Genomic DNA, 20,139 nt, shown 5'->3' with positions numbered 1-20,139 from the left:
CGTTATTTGAAGGTCGCCGGTTCGGTCCCTGCCGGCGGCAAGTTATCTTTTCGTCCACTTTACTTTCTTCACCTTTATATCCTAAGTACTACAAATACCATCTCCTATACTTTCCTTGGCATTATTGTCTGTTAGTTCTCATAATGCATTGACACGGAGTACGGCAAATCTCTTGAGCGGAAGCCCTGGCTGAAGACTTGGCCATCATGTGATCACGTAACGTCATATCACATGATGACGTCATAACGTCATAATGTGATATGACGTTATGACGTCACAAATTTTTGTGGTCTGTGATGTCATGATGACGTCATCACGTGATGACTTTTCGCATCACTCGTGTTGACGCTGCCGAAGCGGGACGCTGACTGTCAATTTTCGCGTTTGTTAAGGAATCCAAGGCTTTAACCTTAAAATATTCATTCTTGTTACATCGCGGTAAGAATAAGGAATAGGTAAGTAAAGAATACGGCGCGGTAAGGAATGAAAATGCTGCTATTCTAGCCCGAGCCTATAGCAGACGACAAAAGCCGAATCCCCGTCTTTGCGTCACCGGAACGCCGTTCGCAGCGCCGCCATCTGTGGCGCACGAGGCGAATATAGTATGTCGGCATGTGTTGATAACATCTCGGCAACAGAATACAAAGCAACGCGGCGCTGGCGTCAATCAAGCCATTTCAGGTCTTGATGCGGAGTGTTCGTGTTAAACGTGCTGACGGCTCTACGCGCAAGATATAAAAGAAGGCGCGTATACACTGCATGGACGTAAAGGCGTAACCACAAAGCTAAGCGTAAGCTACCCTTGACAGGGGTGAGGAAAGAGGGGTAGCAAAGAAGGCCGAGAGAGAGAGAGAGAGAGAGATAAAATAAAAACGAAAAACGTTTCCCACATGCACACTCAGGTCGGTCGTCCAACTTCGCAGAATTATGAATTATGGCAAACTGTCACTTCGCCACTGTACTTCCAGTAGGTATCCTCGGAGAGTTTCCAACGGCCAATGTCACGGGCACACAAGTTTCTTTCCTAGTGGCATGGTTGAGGTGCGAAGCGAGAAGCGAAGTGTGGCAAGCGAATGAAAAAGCGTTGCGAATGACGCTCGATCACGCTATCGCGTTCCAACTATTTAAGGCGAAGCACAAGCGGACTCCAAGTTTTGTCAATTTCATAAGTGCTTTGAAACCTTATGCAGCTTATGGGCAGCGCAGAGTTCTAGCTCTCGGAACGCAGGATTCATCGGCCTGCGGTTATGCCTACTGTTGACGAACGCACAAGATCGAAAACAAGCCGTGCACACTGATGTAAAGGCAGAACCACACAGCTAAGCGTAAGCATGCGCGCCAGCAAGCCCGTGCGCATGTGACTAACGTAACAGAACAGTAGATCAGAGAACCACGCCACGCGGAGAGACTGCGGCAGCACCCAGCTTGTACACTGTAGCTACCCGCGCATGCAGAAGCAGGCGACAGAATGTGTGGGTTGCTAGGATGCCTGTCAGAACATTCAAGTTGCGCGAAGTGAAAGCAACGTAAGTTCAAGCCTGGTGAAGTAACGCAGAGGGTATACGGCACCTCCACCCACGCCGCCCCACGAGTGTTGCGACGGGCCTTTGCAGGCACCGGAGACTCGGGAAGAAGATGCAGAGGCAGCATGAAGAGACTGAAGGAAAACTTAAAGTGGTTTATTTACATGGCGAGCATTTTCTTACATTACGACCATTTCGTCTTACATGACGCACATCTTGTTACATGACGAAGGTCTCGTTTCTACATGACGACGATTTCGTGCCGAATGAGCCCGTGGGGGCTCATTTTAAAGGGTCTCTTTTCCCCAGATCCCAGAATGGGGGAATTGCTCAAAGTTTGGACGGTCCAATCACGTCCCACACAACACTAATGAGGGTGCCACCCACACCCGCCCTGGTCAACCTCCTCGACCGGAGCGTGGCCTCCGCACTCTGCACCTGTGGGACCAAGGGGGCTATTCCTGGCCATGTGAAGGCCGTAGGGCGATGAGTCACACATCGGACAACCGGGCGCATCAAAAGGTCCGCCGCTCCGAAGTACCTCATCGCTCAATTAGCGGGACTGGTTGTCATCCGCGCTGACGCCGCTGTCTCTTCAAGGACCATTACGGTCGACTCATCAAACCTTGGTATGTCGGACTGCATGGCGTCTCGCTTCCTGTCTCGGGAGGACAATTCAATTGTTTGAACGGCCGTCAGCAGGCGAGCAGCCCTTCGGTGCCTTGTTCGAAGAACAGGGGACGCCGCTTCCTCTTCGGCGCAGGATCGTAACACCAGGCACGGCACTAAAGAGCCACCAAAGCATCGCCCAATGTTAGCGTTATGGGTAGCCAGCGCTGCCCAGGTGGCGCGCCTAAAATTTACAAGATGTGCCACCCTGGCGAGCTAGCTGAGAAACATCTAGTAATACAGAGCCGCCGCGAGGCGTACGACGGCACGTTTCAGCGTGCCCTCACACACCTCGTGGCACGTCTTTCAAACGCATGCTGAACGTCATTCGACACTACCGCGGCTTTTGCTCGATGTGCGTCGTTTTGTAGGTACTTTGGAACGCGCAAGACTAGCGAAGACCGGGACACTTCGCTGCACTGTGGCGCAGCGGGCGAGCAGCGATGCCACCGATTATTCTCCGCAGCGGTTTCAGTGATGTTATGTGTGCGGATGGGTACCTTCGCGAGAGTGTGTTGTCGAAAGGACGGAAGCTGTCCAATGCGAAGTATGTTGATGACGTGGAAGAAGCTGTTTTTCGCAGAGACAGCGATTGTGACCTTTCGGCGAAGTGTCAAGCACCGTACGACGTAAACTTACAGGTAAGAGTGTTCAAATTGTGCTAGCGAAGCTCGAATGTGTATGCCGTGTGCTCGTTGTGCGCCCGCTTTGAAATAAGATTAGTGCCTCAGGCAGCACTGAGAACATTCAACCCAATGAGTGACAGCTGTTTTGAGGGAGCATAACACATTTACGTAATCTGTAGTTACAGGTCTCGTACTATATTACAGAAGTTGTTTCGCTACACGCTAAATGCGCGTATCGCGGTCTTTAAAAAAAAAACGTCTTTTTTTTAAACTTTGCTCAAATGTAGGGACTGCAGTTAGGCTCGTAGAAAATTAAACCAATAGAATTTCGAGGGCAATGAATATATCAGGAGCACATTACTACTAAGAACGTAGTACATCCAGCCTAAAGTATTATGCCCATAGTTTTGTTCCTCGTGGCATATCAATCACTCGTAGAGCTAAAGCGTGAAATCTACTTACTGAAGCAAAAGTATTCTACGTGCAGGAAATAACCACTTGTTTTATGGTTTATATTCGGAAGTTTTACCGAATCTTTGCTACCTTTCTGTGCAAATATTCAGCTACTGACGTGGGACATTATTTTAACGCGTGGAATTACGGTATAGTTGGCGTTGTCCATGAGCCAAAAATTCTGAGCGATGTAAAGAATAAAAATACTGGGTTTCGAGTCGAAATTGAACCCAGGCTTTTCTGTGGCTGTCATGTGCTCTACCACCGAGTCACGCCAGTGCTTACATCAGCTCCGAAAAAAAAAAGGCAACACAGGCTTCTGTTCGGCCAAGAGTCTTGCTAACAGACCTAGTACTGCGTGGAAGTAGCGTAAAATCGAACAAAGGCTCAGTCCATGTGAATTGCGGGAAAAGGAGGTGACTTGGCTTGGCATCAAATTTTCGCAATATCGGAATTTTCCTGATGTGTACAATCTTCTACGTCGGCTTCACATCTTACACTATATAGGGCTTTTACTCTGCATACACAAATGCAACGTAGCCACAATAGAAAGTTGTTTTTTTTTCTTTTGTATCGGGGCTGCAACATATTCATTAGGTTCACAGTGAAGCTCCACAAGAGGGTCTCTTCATGCGATAAAGTTTATTCTTCTTCTTTATTCATATTGCTACGCGAGTCCATTGCTTTATTTTGATGTGTTCGGGTTTGACCCACAAAAAAAATGTTAGTAACGTGCCGCAATGTTTGGGAAGCTTCGCGATTGTTTCAGATCATTATTTTAAAATTACGCAGAGGCCGTGAATAGTCAAGTTTATGCGAGAGCTTGCGCGAGCGTCGGCGATCACGCCGGAAGGTTCTACGGCTATGTATAAAAGTCGACGCGTTCCACCGATGATCAGATATCTCGACGACCGCCGACTGTTCTCGTATTATCAGTGTAGGGCGTGAATTGCTTGCACCTTGACTTTTCATTTTCCGGGGCCCAAGTTCGCCCTAATAAAGAGTTCCGTATTTCCCAGTCCTACTGCAGCCTTCTCACGGTCACAACCACGTGACAATGTTCTCGAAGCGTGGGTCTATGAATCGTGATTTTATGTAGTATGGTTTGCCATGGCGCCTAATAAACGGCTTTATTATATGCCTTTAATGATGCACCGCGGAATACTAATTTCTCTGAAAGCATGGCTGTTTCGGCTATATATATTCTGATCGCAACATTGTGTTTATGGCTAATTCAGCTGGGTATACAAACCAAGGGACTGTACTGGGTTTAGCCGCCGTGATAGTAGTGCTGAAGTGCTCTCACAGATAGTTGAAAGTAAGAACACATTGACTCAGGGATGCTGAATAGTTTTGCACAGCTATACGCATGCTCAAGGTTGTACTGATACACGACTTAATCGCAGTTAAGTTTCAGCGCCTCTTCTTTCTCGTAAACCGTCGTGTAAAGCGGAGCCTATTTCTTTCTGTGATCATTGCATTGTTATCGCGCAGATTAGTAATTACATTGAATGAAATTTTCGACCTCACTAGTGTATCTGGAAAGCAAATTCTTTGGTTGTGAGTGACGAGGAGTTTACAGCTCACGTGCGCTTAGCACTGATGAGTTGTTTTAGGCTGGCTTACCGCTGTTGGAATCTTCATTACTGCTACCGACTTTGGTTGGCTTGGATTCTGTAAGGGTTTTTTACAGAAAAATAGAACATAAATAACAAAATATGTTGCTAAAATCTTCATACCTATATGAATTTGAGAGTGAGATGCATATAGTCCTTATAAAGACGCTATTGCAAATGCAACTATGCACTCCAGATGTATGATGCAATAAGCTATAGATACACAGGAGCCCGACTGTGATCATACAGTAATCGTCCTTTGCATTTTGAGGAGCGTGCATGTCGAGCCTTACTCAATGAATACCGCAATGCCAAAAAATTCGGCAGATCTCACGTACCGTGGGAGTCGATGTTATATGAAGCATGCGGAGGGAAGGTGACTGTGGCGTAATCTTTTTTTACTGAGCGACACCTTACAAAATGACGCTAAAGATTTGTATAAATTTTATACGCACACATACATGTTGAAGAGCCGCATATGTGTTATATAACCAGTTGATTACGGTTGGGTAACGGTGCCAATGGCAACGTGGGTATTACCAACACCAGAAGTGGTAAGCTGATATGTAGTGCTTATGCGTGTCCCGAGAACACACACACGTTTCACGAATTCGTGCGCATGTCGGGAAGAAGTTCTTGACAGTTCTTGAAGAAGGGTATCATCACTGTGATCAGAGAGCACCACCAACTGGTCATGACTTGTTATAGGATCCGGTCGTGATCGTAGTGATGAGGGGTCCATGTGTAGTGATGTATGTGGTATAGTAGAGCTGTTGGAATTCGTGGGTGCCTCGGTCATTTTGTCGACAAATTGTCTGTCGATAGAGCCGGCGACATGTCGGAACCTGAAGCCGTCGAGGCTGGTAGTCCTGGATAGTGCTACGTAGACCAACATCTTTTGATGGTGGTTGTCGTATTCGTAGACTACCTGGGCGTATGTGGCCTACGTAGCCTAGCCTACAAAGCGGCTGACAATCAATCTGGCATTATCCTGGGTCAGCCTGAGGCCATCGCCAGCCTCGTAAGAAATGAAGAGGACACTGCGTCGTTCTGGCGGACGAAGTGCACTTTGCGGTGCGGTGAATATCATATGTAACTTTCGTTAATGCATTCCTCCGGGATCGAGCAATGCTTCAATATAGCTTGCTTAATCATAGGAATACAAGCGTAATGTTTATTAGACTGCTATAAAAGCGGAGCCAACACTGGAACCACAGATGTTAATTCGATATGACGCCTGTATCGTAGGAGTACATATCGTAGGAGTATCATGTAGTGTTTATTGCTTTCTTGTAAAATTAGATAGCAAGCACCACAACCACAATAGATGTATTACCGATATTACGCCTGCGTAGGCTGTTTTTCAAACCAGTTTATAGACGTGGCGTGGCTCAGTAGTAGAATACCTGATTGCCACGCAGAATGCTTGGGTTCGATTCCTGCTGGGATCCTAATTTTCATTCTTTCCATTCGTCGAGTCAACGCTACCAATGCTGGTTTTCCTTAACGCTCTAGCACTTAGGTTACCAATGTCTGTTCTCGCCGTTCCTGGGTAGACTGTCAATCACCTGTGGCGCATACCCGTACACCTCTGCCCGTGGTAAACGGGTATGCGCCACACGTGTCTAGTGGAAAGGGTTTGACGACGTACGCGACAGGATTTTCACGTTATTTATGTCATCACCCGACAATCATATTCGTCAAATCCTTTTACCCACCCATGCCAATTTTGGTCTACACGAAGTTAAGTAGGCGATCATGAGAGCACCCAGACGTAGGCGGCTACAGATAGATAGATAGATACGTAGATAGAAACGCTCAAAGTGCCAAAGGTTCGCTAAGAAATGCTTCGCATTTAAAGCATATTTCTACCAGACTTTACAGCAGAGCTGCTATGGTCGAGATTTGCCGTGTTTCGTAGATAGAAAATTATCATCATGAACCGGCACGCGCTCAATCGCGTCCCCACGATTCAAAGGTGAACGTCGTAACCACTAGGCTATCCAGGCCCGCTAGCAGAGCATAGCATAGCCCTGTATACTATAGTATAGGAAGGGGGTGGGAAAGGAAATTGAGGATGAGGGAGATAGATGTGAGAGTGAGGAGCAGGGAAAGGAAGAGGGGAGAACGAGTACAGAGATAGAGAGAAAGAAAGAGAAACTCAGAAATAGACAGAGATAAAAAGATAGAAAGACCGAGAAAGAAATAGAGAGGAAAAGATTTAAAGAAAGAGAAAAAGGAGATAGAAAAAAAGAGGGCAAGCATAGTCATGTATAGTATATTATAGCAAAGAAAGAGGTGAGAGGGTAAAAGTCTAGCCAAGCCAGGACCAGCTATGTGCCCACAAGCTCTGCTGTGACCCAGCCTTCCGCGACCTAGTGCAATCCGCGCAAATTTTTTTTTTATTTAGGAGGGTTATCGGTAAATAATAGAAACGAAATCATATCTCAAAAAGAAATCACACCATCTCCCGCTAAAGGGGACCGTGAGGCGATGCGAAGCAGCGCTTCGGCATGTCGAGCCCGCGTTTCAGAGGGGGAGTTGAAAGGGGAAGTGGGAGTGGGGAGGGGGGAGGGGAGAGGTGGTAAGAGGGAGAGGGTGAGCGGATATGGGGACATGGGTGTGTGGAGAGGACGTGTGCGGAGAGGGTTTGCTCATGCGCAGTAAGGGTGGTCACGCTGCACACCACCACCACTACCACCACCACCGGATTGAACTCCGCCATAAGATGCTTCGCATCTAAAGCCAGGATGCCAGGATCACGCTTCATCATCATCATCATCATCAGCCTGTCTACGCCCACTGCAGGGCAAAGGCCTCTCCCATGTTCCGCCAATCAACCCGGTCCTGTGCTTTCTGTTGCCACGTAATACCTGCAAACTTCTTAATCTCATCTACCCACCTAATTTTCTGTCTCCCCCTCACGCGTTTGCCATCTCTTGGAATCCAGTCAGTTACCCTTAATGACCACCGGTTATCCTGCCGACGTGCTACGTGCCCGGCCCATATCCATTTCTTCTTCTTGATTTCAACTATGATGTCATTAACCCCCGTTTGTTCCCTGACCCACTCTGCTCTCTTCCTGTCTCTTAAGGTTACACCTATCATTTTCCTTTCCATCGCTCGCTGCGTCGTCCTCAATTTAAGTTGAACCCTCTTTGTAAGTCTCCAGTCGCCAGGATCACGCTTATCCCCAAGCGAATGATGATTGAGGAGCTGGCTTGCAGATGCTGCGCCGCCTTGTCTTCTTCGTTCATGTTATTAGTATCGAAGCGCACTGCCGGAATGCAGCGAGCGCCGCACGCTACTGTTGGCTATGCTATATGTGATTTTGCCTGCGTTAACCCATATATGCCCAGTGTCCTACATATAGGACGCTTCTTTGATGCACTCTAACATCGCTGTTTCTTTAGCTAATGACTAGCGCCACCTACAGCACATCAAGCAGGCCTCATTCTCAACGTGTGCAAGCCTAGACATTGCTTGCTTTTCATGCTGCCACGCGCCGACCGCTTTCTTTGGACAAACGCGTGCTTGTGTGAAAGACGTCATGGAGAGAAAGAAGTGCACGTGAAATGCCGACCTCTTTCTCCGGGCAAACGCGTGCTTTGTATCAAAGACGTCATGGAGAGGAAGAAGTGCAATGTCGGCGTGCACGTGAAATGTTTTAAGGCTTACTACACGCGAATATAACAGCCCTAATGCCCAGTGTCCTATATGTATATTGTCACGTGGTCGCGACGTCGACGAAGACAGTAGTCAGCACGTCCGAGATGAAACTGTTTATTTGGCCGAACTTGTGGCCGGGAAACTGAAAGTCAAACTACAGCAATACACTGATAGCGGCGAACAGAGCGTCGACCGTCGATCAACTGACAGGCGGTCAAGCGCGTCGGCTTATATACAGGCGCTATCGAACTTTCCAGCGATATCGCTGGTGGCGGCGTTATCTCTCGACGAAGCTAGAACATTACCGTGCGGCGCGCAATCTTAACAAAACGATCTGCTACAATCGCGAAGCTTCTCGAACACTGCTTCGCGGACAGCGTCGAGCGTTGACAACCGTCCTTGCTGGTCAAACCCGAATACATCAAAATAAAACAAGAAGTGGGCGTGGCAATATTACGGCTTGAAAAAATGTTGTGAAAAAAAATATTTGTGTTTTGTCATGTTTCCGAGTTTGGGCATATATGGGTTAATGTCATCATCAAGGCGCTCGAAGAACAAGAGGAAGAAGACTTCTCTTTCGCCCGAGCGTCCGCATGCTACAGTTGGCTATGCTATATGTGGTTTTGCCTGCGTAATGTCATCATCAAGGCGCTCGAAGAACAAGAGGAAGAAGACTTCGCATTCTCGCGACCTGCGCCTGTAGCGGTCGCCTCTGGAACTAAGGTTACACTTACGGCGCGGGACCTTCCCCAGCTTAAGACCAGCTCCTAAAATTTGGAACTTCGTACAGAGCTTTGTTTAGCGCCTCTTCTTAAAAACAGAATGATGATCGTGCAACGCAGTTTGTGTCAATTGTGGCCCATTTAACTCAGGAAGAGTGTGCGCTTATTAGTTGCTCAATCACTCAATGAGATATGCAGCTCGCCAAATGAATTACCGATGTCGAAAACAAGATGACTTGACGAAATTTCTGGCGAGGTTTATAAAATCTTTAAGTCTTTTCTTTAAGTCCTTGCTTCAAGTTTTGTTTTAAGACTTTGCTTTAAGTATTTAAGTCTTGAAGTCTTTGCTTTAAGTCGAAGCGTGGCCTTTATTTTCTTCTCTTGAGGTCGCATGCTCTCCGGCTTTGTTCGCCGCCCAAAGGAGGACGCTTCAACGGCATTATCAGGCGTTACATAACGCAGAATTGGTGACGTCATGAAGATGTCACAAATTTTTGGGATTGGTGACGTCATGATGACGTCATATGGCGACTTCATTACGTAGTAATCATTTTTTGCACGACTCGTCCCCGACGCCACAGGAGCCGAGACACCGTCGACGACACGGTATGGCGACGCCGACGGTAAAATTTCGTGTTTAGTGAGGCATTTAAGGCTTTCGCGCTCCAACCTTTAAATGCTTATTGTGCTCAGTACAACTCGGTATTTTTACGCAAAGTTTTAATCGAGAAGCCCTTCGTCACTATTTTAAAAGAAGTCATACTGTGTCAATTACAAAATACTCTAACAGCCATAAACTTCGTCATATAGACCGCTAGACTGATTACATTGTTTATCGTTGACCACAATATTATTGCGACAGTACAATCAAACAGACTCCATTATGCAGTGTGTATACTTTTTGATTCGAACCAGTCTTACGGTCTGAGAAATCGCTCAATGCAAACGAGCATTCGTATTGCCCGGACAGGACCGGCATCATTTTCTCACCCGCATGAACAACTGGCAATGCTACAAATATAGGTGTAGCGAAGGCATTTGATCGGTTCCGTCATCATTCTGTTTTTTCTTCTTGAACATGCTAACGTTTGCTCCACTATATTTAAAGGTGTAAAAGGGTGTGCGAATATTCGAAAGTTTCGATATTCGTCGAATATTACATTCGAAATATTCGTATTCGATTCGAAAATCGTGTATTCGAAAAGTTTCGAATATTCGATAACTTCGAATATTTGAAAAATTCGAATATGCGATTCGATTATCATGCATAAAATAAATCGTCTTCCACATTTCTGCTGCGTTCGTATCGCTAAAAACGTTGCCGAGAGGAGCGATAAACATCGTAAGTACACGGAGGCACGACATCTGCCTGCGACGAGCGCCCCAATACGTATGATTTATTTCTGGTGCATCTCCGACGTGCAGCGCTGTTGGCGATCATGTAACCGTACATTTTCAATATTATGCGGCCGTAACGTGCCGCACTACCACTCGTTCACTATGCGGGACCACTTCTGAAGAAAGACGGTGACCCATGTGACTGGTGGCGGACTGTAGGCACCTTCGGATACCCCAGTCTGGCAAAGCTATGCCCCATGTCACTCCCTATACCAGCCACTTCTTTTCCAAGCGAGCGTGCCTTTTCAGTGGCAGGGGGGGGGGGTGTCTCTGTTAAAAGGGAGCGCCTGCTGCCTGATCATGTGGAGCAACTCATATTTCTTCATGATAACATCTAGCCATTACTTTCATTGTGCCGTGATATTTGCTTGTGTTGTGATGTGCATTGTGCTAGCCTGGACATTGTGTTCTGGAGATAGCAGTGTATGTTGTGTTGCCAGCCAGGCTGTTAATGTTTTTTTTTTCAAATAACTACATGTTAAATAAAATATCGTTACTGTGGAGGAATTTTTCTTTGATATTCGATATTCGATTCGATATTCGAAGGTGGATATTCGTATTCAATTCGTATTCGAAAAATTTGATATTCGCACACTCTTAGTGTAAAACTTTGCTAGAAATCTGGTTCGACTCGTTTGATTGTTAATTGTCGCAAACCTACCTGTGTTGTTGTTTCAGTCTTTCGTGAAACAAGGTTGTCCGTTGTTAACACTATTTCGCTTACTTAGAACCATAGTGCTTAAGCGTGATTCGCTCTAGCAATGTTCATTGTTTAAATGGTAATGGTGATGGCCTAAAAGTATTAGCGCATGCAGATGACCTACCGTTCTTTTGCATAGAAAATTCTTGTATTAAAATAATAATGTGAATATTTGGGGAATTTGAAACCATTTCTGGTGCATGAATGAACTATGCTAAAAGACTGATAATGCGGTTTCTCCCATGCAACATTAAACCAATCGAGTTCAAGGGTACTGGGTGTTATTGTGTACCACCGAAATACATTGGCGTTCGACGGAATGCATATGAGTCAAGCGCACATTACTGCAAAGAAGTGTAGTCAGCCTGAAGCGTTATGCCTAGAGTTGTGTTCGTCATAATGTCTCACCGTTTGGTAGCGCTGAAGTGTACGATTTATTGATGGCAAGAAAATCTCATATGTACTGCAAATAGTCGATTATTTCGGGGTTTATATTCCCAATATACGCGGAATAGCTGCCCTTATTTGTAGCAAATATTTGGCCACTGAGGTGTGACGATGTTTAACGCGACAGCGTTAAAGAGACCGTTTCGTATAAATTCTACGTAGATTCTCGTATTGACTTGCGGATACGTTTTTGTTAAATTGCTACTTGTTAGAATGATGAATTATGGAGTATTGTCACTTCACAGCAGTACTTGCAGAAGAGGCTCTAGGAGAGTTTAGGACCGCCAACGTCACGTGCACACAAGTGTCTTCCCTAGCGGCACGGTTGAGGTCTACACAGAGAAGCGAAGCGAGCCAGGCGAATGGGAAAGCTATGCAAACCGGGCCCGATTACACTCTTGAAGGCGAAGATGAAGCGTCCTCCAAGTATTTGAACGTCATAAGTGGTCTGAAACCTTACCTTAATGAAAACCAGCAGATAATGAAGCCAAAGAAGGGATAGAGGACGTTAGCTGTATACTGTTTTAAGCGTATCGTAGTAGCTATCATATAAATGCGAAGAAAGTAATGTGGACGAAAAGACAACTTGCCGCCGGCAGGGACCGAATCTGAAACCTTCGGATTACGCACCTGATGCTCTACCAATTAAGCTACGGCGGTGGTCGTCCCCTCGTCCACTTATCGGGTATTTATGTGTATGCAAACCTGGGAGGGTCAGTCAGCGCCGCTCGTATAGCCATGGCGGCGAGTCACTGTTTTTGCCAGATGGCGTCATGTAGCCCGTGAAGTTTTGCAAACTCGGGATTTTACTGATGTGTTTAATACTCCATGTCAGTTTCACATCTTGTCCAATATAGGGATTTTATTCCGCTATCCCTATCTTAAGATCCCTATCTTAAGATCTGGGCAGAATGCGATCCTAGCAGAGCACTGATGCGTTACATTCGCGCTAAAATGAAAGCAGACACCAAAAACCAACCATTGGAAACTACACCAACCCGCATGCTAAATGGCAAATGTGGGTTTAATCGTCAACGCGAAATCTTTTTAAACAAAGCTATGGCCAACTCTGTATACACACCACACCTACTAGACAAATGGCAGCAAGCTACTCGGCCTTTGAGTGAAAATGCTTCTACGCGATGCACACACAGTCAGACGCTGAGCCGAACAGATTTAGAACATCTCATTTGGACATGCGCAGCTTTCTGAAAAGGCAGAGGGCGCATTCAACATCTGCTGCACGCCGACGTGGCAGCTGTACGTAACTTAATAAAGTCTGACCATGAAGCACAGAAAATTCTCGCAATAAACGGTAGTCAAAGTGGCCTGTTTCATGTGGTGTAGAAGAGGTCGACTGACTCGTGCGAAGGCGTGACACGGAAATGCTCATCACCCTTTATTCCCCTCACCCCTTTCCCACCTTATCCCCAACAGCGACCAAGAGTCGTCCCTTCATTTCAATAAAGGTCACATTTCTTAAGGAATGTAACATTGCGTGGCAGAAGCGTATAATCACCTCAGGCGTGAAAACATGTGAATGGCGCAACGAGTGGGTGGTTTCAAGGCGCACCGATCACACAGCGCTCAGGCATAATTTGCTCAGGCATAATTAATCATCATTATCAGCAGCAGCATCAACAAAATGTGCAAGTGCGCGTGTCGCCTTACGGACGCGTTGTGGGTACCTCGCCAATTCGGAAAACTAAGAATTAGGGCGTAGGGGGCATTTCGCTGTTGTACTTGCAGCCTGGGATCCTCAACTTAGACATCATTGGAGATTCTTCGATTAGATTGGATCAATCGCGCTGCTTATCAGTGCATTGACCTAGCAAGGGGGCAGAAGTTTGGGAGAGTTCAACAACCCCCCCCCCCCTTCCACCACCGAAATATTTCAATTTTGCATGCGTCTACTACACGCACGCATGACTATACAAACATATGCACGAATAATGCATGGTTGAACCCTCCTTCCGGTGTAAGCGCCTGGCACGCATTGAACGATAAGGAATTCATTATCTGTGCCTTTATTTCACTTTAACTGTAAGAGTGAGCAGGAGTTTGAGGTAGACTTCATAGCAGCTCGTAGTCATGCAGCAACTTCACTGTGTGATCCAGCTTCGGGCAACTTAATTTGGTGGTCTCTCGTCAGAATGTATGTTCACATAATAAAGTTGACCCTATGGTCGCTCCGCTATTCCAATAAGAATATGGAGTTCTTTACTTTTGTCTAATCAAGTGAATTGTTGCAGATTATACAGATTAGCGTTTGCAATGTAGGTCGAAGAAATAACGCGGACATTGCAATGCGCATTTGCTAGGTTGCCAGCGATTTCGAGAAAGGTTTTCAAACTTGTCAACATAGTCGCGGGCACGAGGGCGGCCGTGGGGAGGGGGGCGCCCCCCACCCCCGAATCATATGACGGGACCGCGAAGCCTGCCCCGTACGTTCACTCAGTTGGACCTCTCCCGTCAGTGCAAGGTTATGCCCATGCGGGTTTCTGACAATAAAGGTAGCCGCATAGCCCTGATGTTGCATTTTAAGAGCTGTTTACTTCCCATTTTCGCCCCCTGAAAGCCGGGAGCCAAAGGCAGGCCAGCGTGCGAAGCACGCCATCGCGTCATTTTTGTTATTGCATCCACTGCGAAGGTTGTTTTCTTTTGAAATCGACTAATGGTGAGGGGTGGGGGGCTCGGTGATACATTGCCCTTCCCCCCTAATGGTTAACCCTGCGCAAGCCTACGCGTATAGATCTTATTAGTTGAGTCATGTGAAAAACAGTTTGATCTGAAGGACTGCCAGTGCACTTATTGGATGTCTCGGTGCTCATACTGGAGACAAAGGGCGCGTTTGTTGTACAGTTAAGGAACACAACATTACGCACTAATTATTATGCCCTGTGCGTAACAGTGCCTATTTTCGCTGCCGGTGGGTTTCACTGCGTATTAAGGTTTGTTTTCGTAATATATAAGATTCGCAGCATAATACTACTCCCCTGTGGTGATAGCAACTTCAACGAATAGTTTATATTTCAGAACATGTAAATATTGCAATTAAACAGAGCATTGAATCTGAGCGGAAATGCAAGTAATGTAGGAAAAAAAAGCAAGGAATGCGTCAAAAAAAAATCCGGCAGATCCCACGCATTGTGGGAATCGATGTAATGCGAAGCAGCCAGCAAAGAGCTGCATACATCGCTTTGTTTATTTTTGAGCCAAATGAAATCATTCATGCCATGGCATCTAGTTCTACATATATCGCATGTTTGCCATGCACGCGTGCATGCACAATATGATACACACCATGCCAGTGAAGCGTATATTCTGGTGTATACACTGCATGACCGGTCATTTATGTTCATCACGCACTCCTGTCATGCCATATCAATTTTGGTGTATATCCAGTTATCTAAACGGCCGGAAGCGCACCATGACAGTGTCACGTAAATCATACCGTACATGACATGCATAACATAATTCGCATGTTAGGACCTGTCACTTATGTTCGTCCTACAGTCACATCGCACAATACCAATTTTGGTGTATATCAAACGAGCGAAATGGCCGTGAGTCCACCATGAGCGTGGCATGTAAATCATGCCGTAAATGATATGCATATCATAATTTTCAAGTTACCACCTGTCGTGTATGTTTGCCATACAGTCACGTTGCGCAATACCAATTTTGGTGTATATCAAGCGAGCTAAACGGCCGCGAGCGCATCATGAGCGTGGCATGTAAATCATGTCGCACATGACTTGCCTGTCACGATTTTCATGTTACCACCTCTCATTTACGTACGTCATACAGGCGCGTCGCGCAATACCAATTTTAGCGTATATCAAGCTAGTGAAACGTCCGCGAATGCGCCATGAGCGTGGCATGTAAATCATGACATGCATGTCATGGTTTTCATGTTACCACCTGTTATGTTCTTGATACAGTCACATCGCGCAATACCAATTTCGGGGCATATCAATCTAGCGAAACGGCCGCGAGCGCACCATGAGCATGCCATGTAAATGATGTTCTACGTGACACGCATGTCATGATTTTCATGTTACCACCTCTAATTTACGTTCGTCATACAGTCGCGTCGTGCAATAGCAATATTGGTGTATATCAAGTCCGCGAAGCGGCCGCGAATGCACCATGTGCGTGGCATGTAAATCATGACACACATGATATGCATGTCATGGTTTTCATGTTACCAACTGTTATTCATGTTCTCCATACAGTGACATCGCGCAATACCAATTTTGGTGTATATCAACCTAGCGAAACGGCCGCGAGTGCGTCATGAGCGTGGCATGTAAATTATCTCGTGCATGACACGCGTGTCATGATTTTCATGTTACTACCTCTAATTTACGTTTGTCATACAGTCTCGTCGCGCAATATCAATTTTCGTGTATATCAAGCCTGCGAAACGGCCGCGAATGCAGCATGAGCGTGGCATGTAAATCATGACATACATGACATGCATGTCATGGTTTTCATGTCACCACCTCTAATTTACGTTCGTCATACAGTCGCGTCGTGCAATATCAATTTTGGTGTATAACAAGCCCGTGAAACGGCCGCGAATGCACCATGAGCGTGGCATGTAAATCATGACAGACATGACATGCATATCATGGTTTTCATGTTACCACCTGTTATTCATGTTCTTCATACAGTCACATCGCGCAATACCAATTTTGGTGTATATCAATCTAGCAAAACGGCCGCGAGTGCGTCATGAGCGTGGCATGTAAATCATGACGTGCATGACATGCATGGCATGATTTTCATGTTACCACGTGTCAGTTATGTTCGTCATGTCGAAATGTCTCGTCATACCCGTTTTCGTATATATCCATTCATTTAAACTGCCGCGAGCGCCCTGAGACTATGTCATGTAAATCATGGCGCACATGACATGCGTGTCACGATTTGCGCATTAGGACCTGTCATTATGTTCGCCATGAATTCTTGTCACATCATACCAGTTCTGGTATATATGAAATTAACCAAACGGCCGCAAGAGCCCCAAGGCCGTGGAATGTAAATCATGCTGTTCATGACATGCATGTCATGATTTTCATGTTATGACCTGTCATTTATGTTCGTAATACGTTCATGTTATTCCATACCAATTTTGGTATACATCCGATTAACGAAACGGCCAGGAGAGCACAAAGTCGTAGGCGGCTAGATAGATAGATAGATAGATAGATAGATAGATAGATAGATAGATAGATAGATAGATAGATAGATAGATAGATAGATAGATAGATAGATAGATAGATAGATAGATAGATAGATAGATAGATACGCTCAAAGTCGCAGAAGTTCGCTAAGAAATGCTTCGCATTTAAAAGAAATGGGGCGGTGCACGCTTCGCGGATTTGGCTTGGTATCAGATTTTCGCAATCGGATTTGTTCCTGATGTGTGCAATCCTCCATGTCAACTTCGCATCTCGTCCTCTATAGGATCTATTATTCCACTAACATTCAGTTCAGCGAAGCCTTCACACAAAGCGGTCTTTTCTTTTCTTGTTTGTTCTATATTTTGGGCACCGTGGTACAACGCATTCATAAAGTTGAGATATATTCCCATTAATCAAGCGCCGGTTTATAGAATGTGATTTTTGTTGTTTTCCACGGCACCTAATCACTATATATGCCTTTAGTAATGCACTACGGTACAGTAATTGAAAGCATGACTATTTTGCTGGATTGGGATCGTAACGCTGTTCATGGGCGATTTCAATTGTACATGCGATTCAAGATGTCCTACTGGGTTTAGCCAAAGTGATAGGAGTGCTGAAGTGCTCTCACTGATAGTTGAAAGTAAGGGTCTTGTTCACACAGAAACCCTGAATAATTTTGCTCTCGTGATTAAGGTACTACTCACACGCCACTTAATCGCAGTTATGTTGCCGCACCTATTATTTCCCGTGAATTGTGGTGTAAACCGGAACATTCTTTCTGAGATCATTGAATTGTTATCGCGTAGATTGCTAATAATATTCTATCAAATTTCAGACCCCAGCAGGCACTCGCGAAACTCGACTCCTCAATTCTGAGTGAGGAGGAGTTAACTGCTCGCGTGCGCGTTGAATTGAAAAATTGTTTGCTGCATGAAATACCGTTGCTTGGTTCTTCGGGGTTCTCTGTTTCATCGGACTGCCCGTTGGAACCTGTAACAGGGTTTTACAGAAAGTTAGAACAAAAGATGTGAAAAAGAAAGAAAAACCGTCGTAACATATGTATGAAGTTGAGTGTGAGGCGCCTAGTTCTATACAGACTAAATTGTAATGCCAAATATCAACTATAGAGGCACATTACGCAACAGAGGTGGCCATGTTCGGTCATGCAATAATCGTAGTTTGAATTCTGAGCAACCCAAACGTCAAGCCTCACTCAATGAATACCGCAGCGGGAAAAGCAGATATATACCCGAGTTTTATTCCCGATGGTCACTGATAACTACTACAAATGAAATCATGTTATAATTAGAATCTTACTAAAAGGATTGTTCAGCGCTCCTCTTAATGGCAGAATGATGGTCTTGTGACGCAGTTTCTGTCATTAGTGGCCACTTTAACTCATGAAGAGTGTGCTTCTATTAGTGGTTCAGTCACTAAACAAGAAATAGAACTCGCCATTGGCTATTACCGATGTCGAAAACGTCAGGGCCTCAAGGAATTTTAAGTGCGCTTAATAAAACCTAATGTCCTAACTGTGCTCAGTACTCCTCGAGATTTTTATTTAGAGTTTATCCTGGAAACCCCTCGTCAATTCTTTACACCAAGCCGCACTTTGTTAATTTCAAAAACTGTGACAGAGAAAACTTCGTCATATCGACACCTACAGCTCGATTACATCGTTTATGGTTTTCGATACAATTTTCACAAAAGTTCTGTCGAAAATTGGAGGACGCTTGAGCTTCGATTTCAAGAGTAGAACGCCATAGCTTAATCGGACCATGTTTCTATCGCCTTCCCAATCGCTAGCCTGCCTTCGCTTCTTGGCGGACACTTAACCGTGCCGCAAGGAAAACTAAAGTGCGGACGATCCAGCGGCCGTGTCCATGGATGCGGCGCGACGAAACACGGCGGGGCGATGCCGTTCAAAGCGCGGCCGTGGGCCCTTTGCGCCATCTCGCGGGTGATAGTCAAGCCTCTGCCACGCTCAAGCACTCCGAGATGTGCGTACCACGAACGGTAAATGGTGTACGTACATAAATAGCTCGCCGTTAGTATGCTAGAGGACGTATGCGTGGTGGCCGAGCGGCTAAACGCATCGCGCCATGGAGTGAGGGGTCGCAAATTCGAATCCCCGGTCCCACTCAAACCGAAAGTTTTTAAATATTTCGTTATTTGCATCTACCTCGAATTTTGGCTAACGGACAACGCTGATTTTTCGCTCACGACCAAAGACGCCGACACCGGAATTTCTGCGACACGAGCTCTTTAACACTTTCGCATTAAAGACTACAATTTGCAATGTCTATACTTTTCGGTGCCCACCAGAGTTGCGACTGAGAAGTTGCTCAATACAAACAAACGTTCACATTGCCCTTAGAGTACTGGATAAATTTTCCTACTCGCATGAACAACTGATATTTATTCTTGAACATCATAACGTTCGATCCGCTATACTAAAATGCGTAATAATATGATACAATGATTGTTCGGCTCGTTTGATTGTTAATGGTACTGCTCGTGCCAATGCCTGTGTTGATCCACTCCTTTTTTATCGTTTACTTGGAACAACTGCGCTTTAGCTTGATTATCTCTTGCAATGTTCGGGGTTTCAATGTGTATGAGATTGATGTAAAAGTATTAGCGTATGCAGATGACCTCATTTTCTTTTGTACAAACTTTTCTAGTATCAATGTAGTAACACCCATATTTGGGGAATTATGTGCCTTTTATGATCCAGAAAATAAACTTTGCTAAAATTTAGGGACTGCTGTTTGGCTCGTACAAAATTAAACAAATAGATTTCGAGGGTATTGATTATAGCAGGAGCATATTACTAGTAAGAACGTACATCCAGCCTAAAGTGTTATGCCCATAGTTTTGTTTCCCATAGCATATCAATCATTGGTACAGCTAAAGCATAAAATCTACTTATAGGAACAAAAATATTCTATGTGCTGGAAATTATCACTTGTTTTATGGTTTATATGGGGAGTTTGACCGAATATTTGCTACCTTTTTTGCAAATATTGAGCCACCGATGCGGGACATTATTTTAATGCGATAGGCTGTAGCGTTAAAGAGCCCTTTTCGTAGATATTTCGGTATAGTTGGCGTTGTCTAT

At 45.3% G+C, this 20,139-nt stretch overlaps 1 protein-coding gene across 15 annotated transcripts in view; it reads right to left on the bottom strand.

Moving 5' to 3' along the window:
• Positions 1 to 20,139, bottom strand: part of LOC119390073 (clumping factor A) — a 136,648-nt gene that overhangs the window by 62,433 nt on the left and 54,076 nt on the right. For 7 of the 15 annotated variants that reach the window (XM_037657610.2, XM_037657613.2, XM_037657608.2 and 4 more), the window contains 2 exons: positions 17,958 to 18,008; positions 4,898 to 4,945 (listed from right to left, as the gene is read on the bottom strand). In XM_037657610.2, the coding sequence (XP_037513538.1) occupies positions 4,898 to 4,945; positions 17,958 to 18,008 (99 nt within the window). The remainder of the gene's footprint in view (positions 1 to 4,897; positions 4,946 to 17,957; positions 18,009 to 20,139) is intronic. The other 8 variants (XM_037657611.2, XM_037657609.2, XM_049414638.1 and 5 more) reach the window with 2 other exon arrangements.

The sequence above is a fragment of the Rhipicephalus sanguineus genome, chromosome 4 (genome assembly GCF_013339695.2).
Source record: "Rhipicephalus sanguineus isolate Rsan-2018 chromosome 4, BIME_Rsan_1.4, whole genome shotgun sequence".
Lineage (NCBI taxonomy): Eukaryota > Metazoa > Arthropoda > Arachnida > Ixodida > Ixodidae > Rhipicephalus > Rhipicephalus sanguineus.
This window is presented reverse-complemented; position numbering and strand designations above follow the sequence as displayed.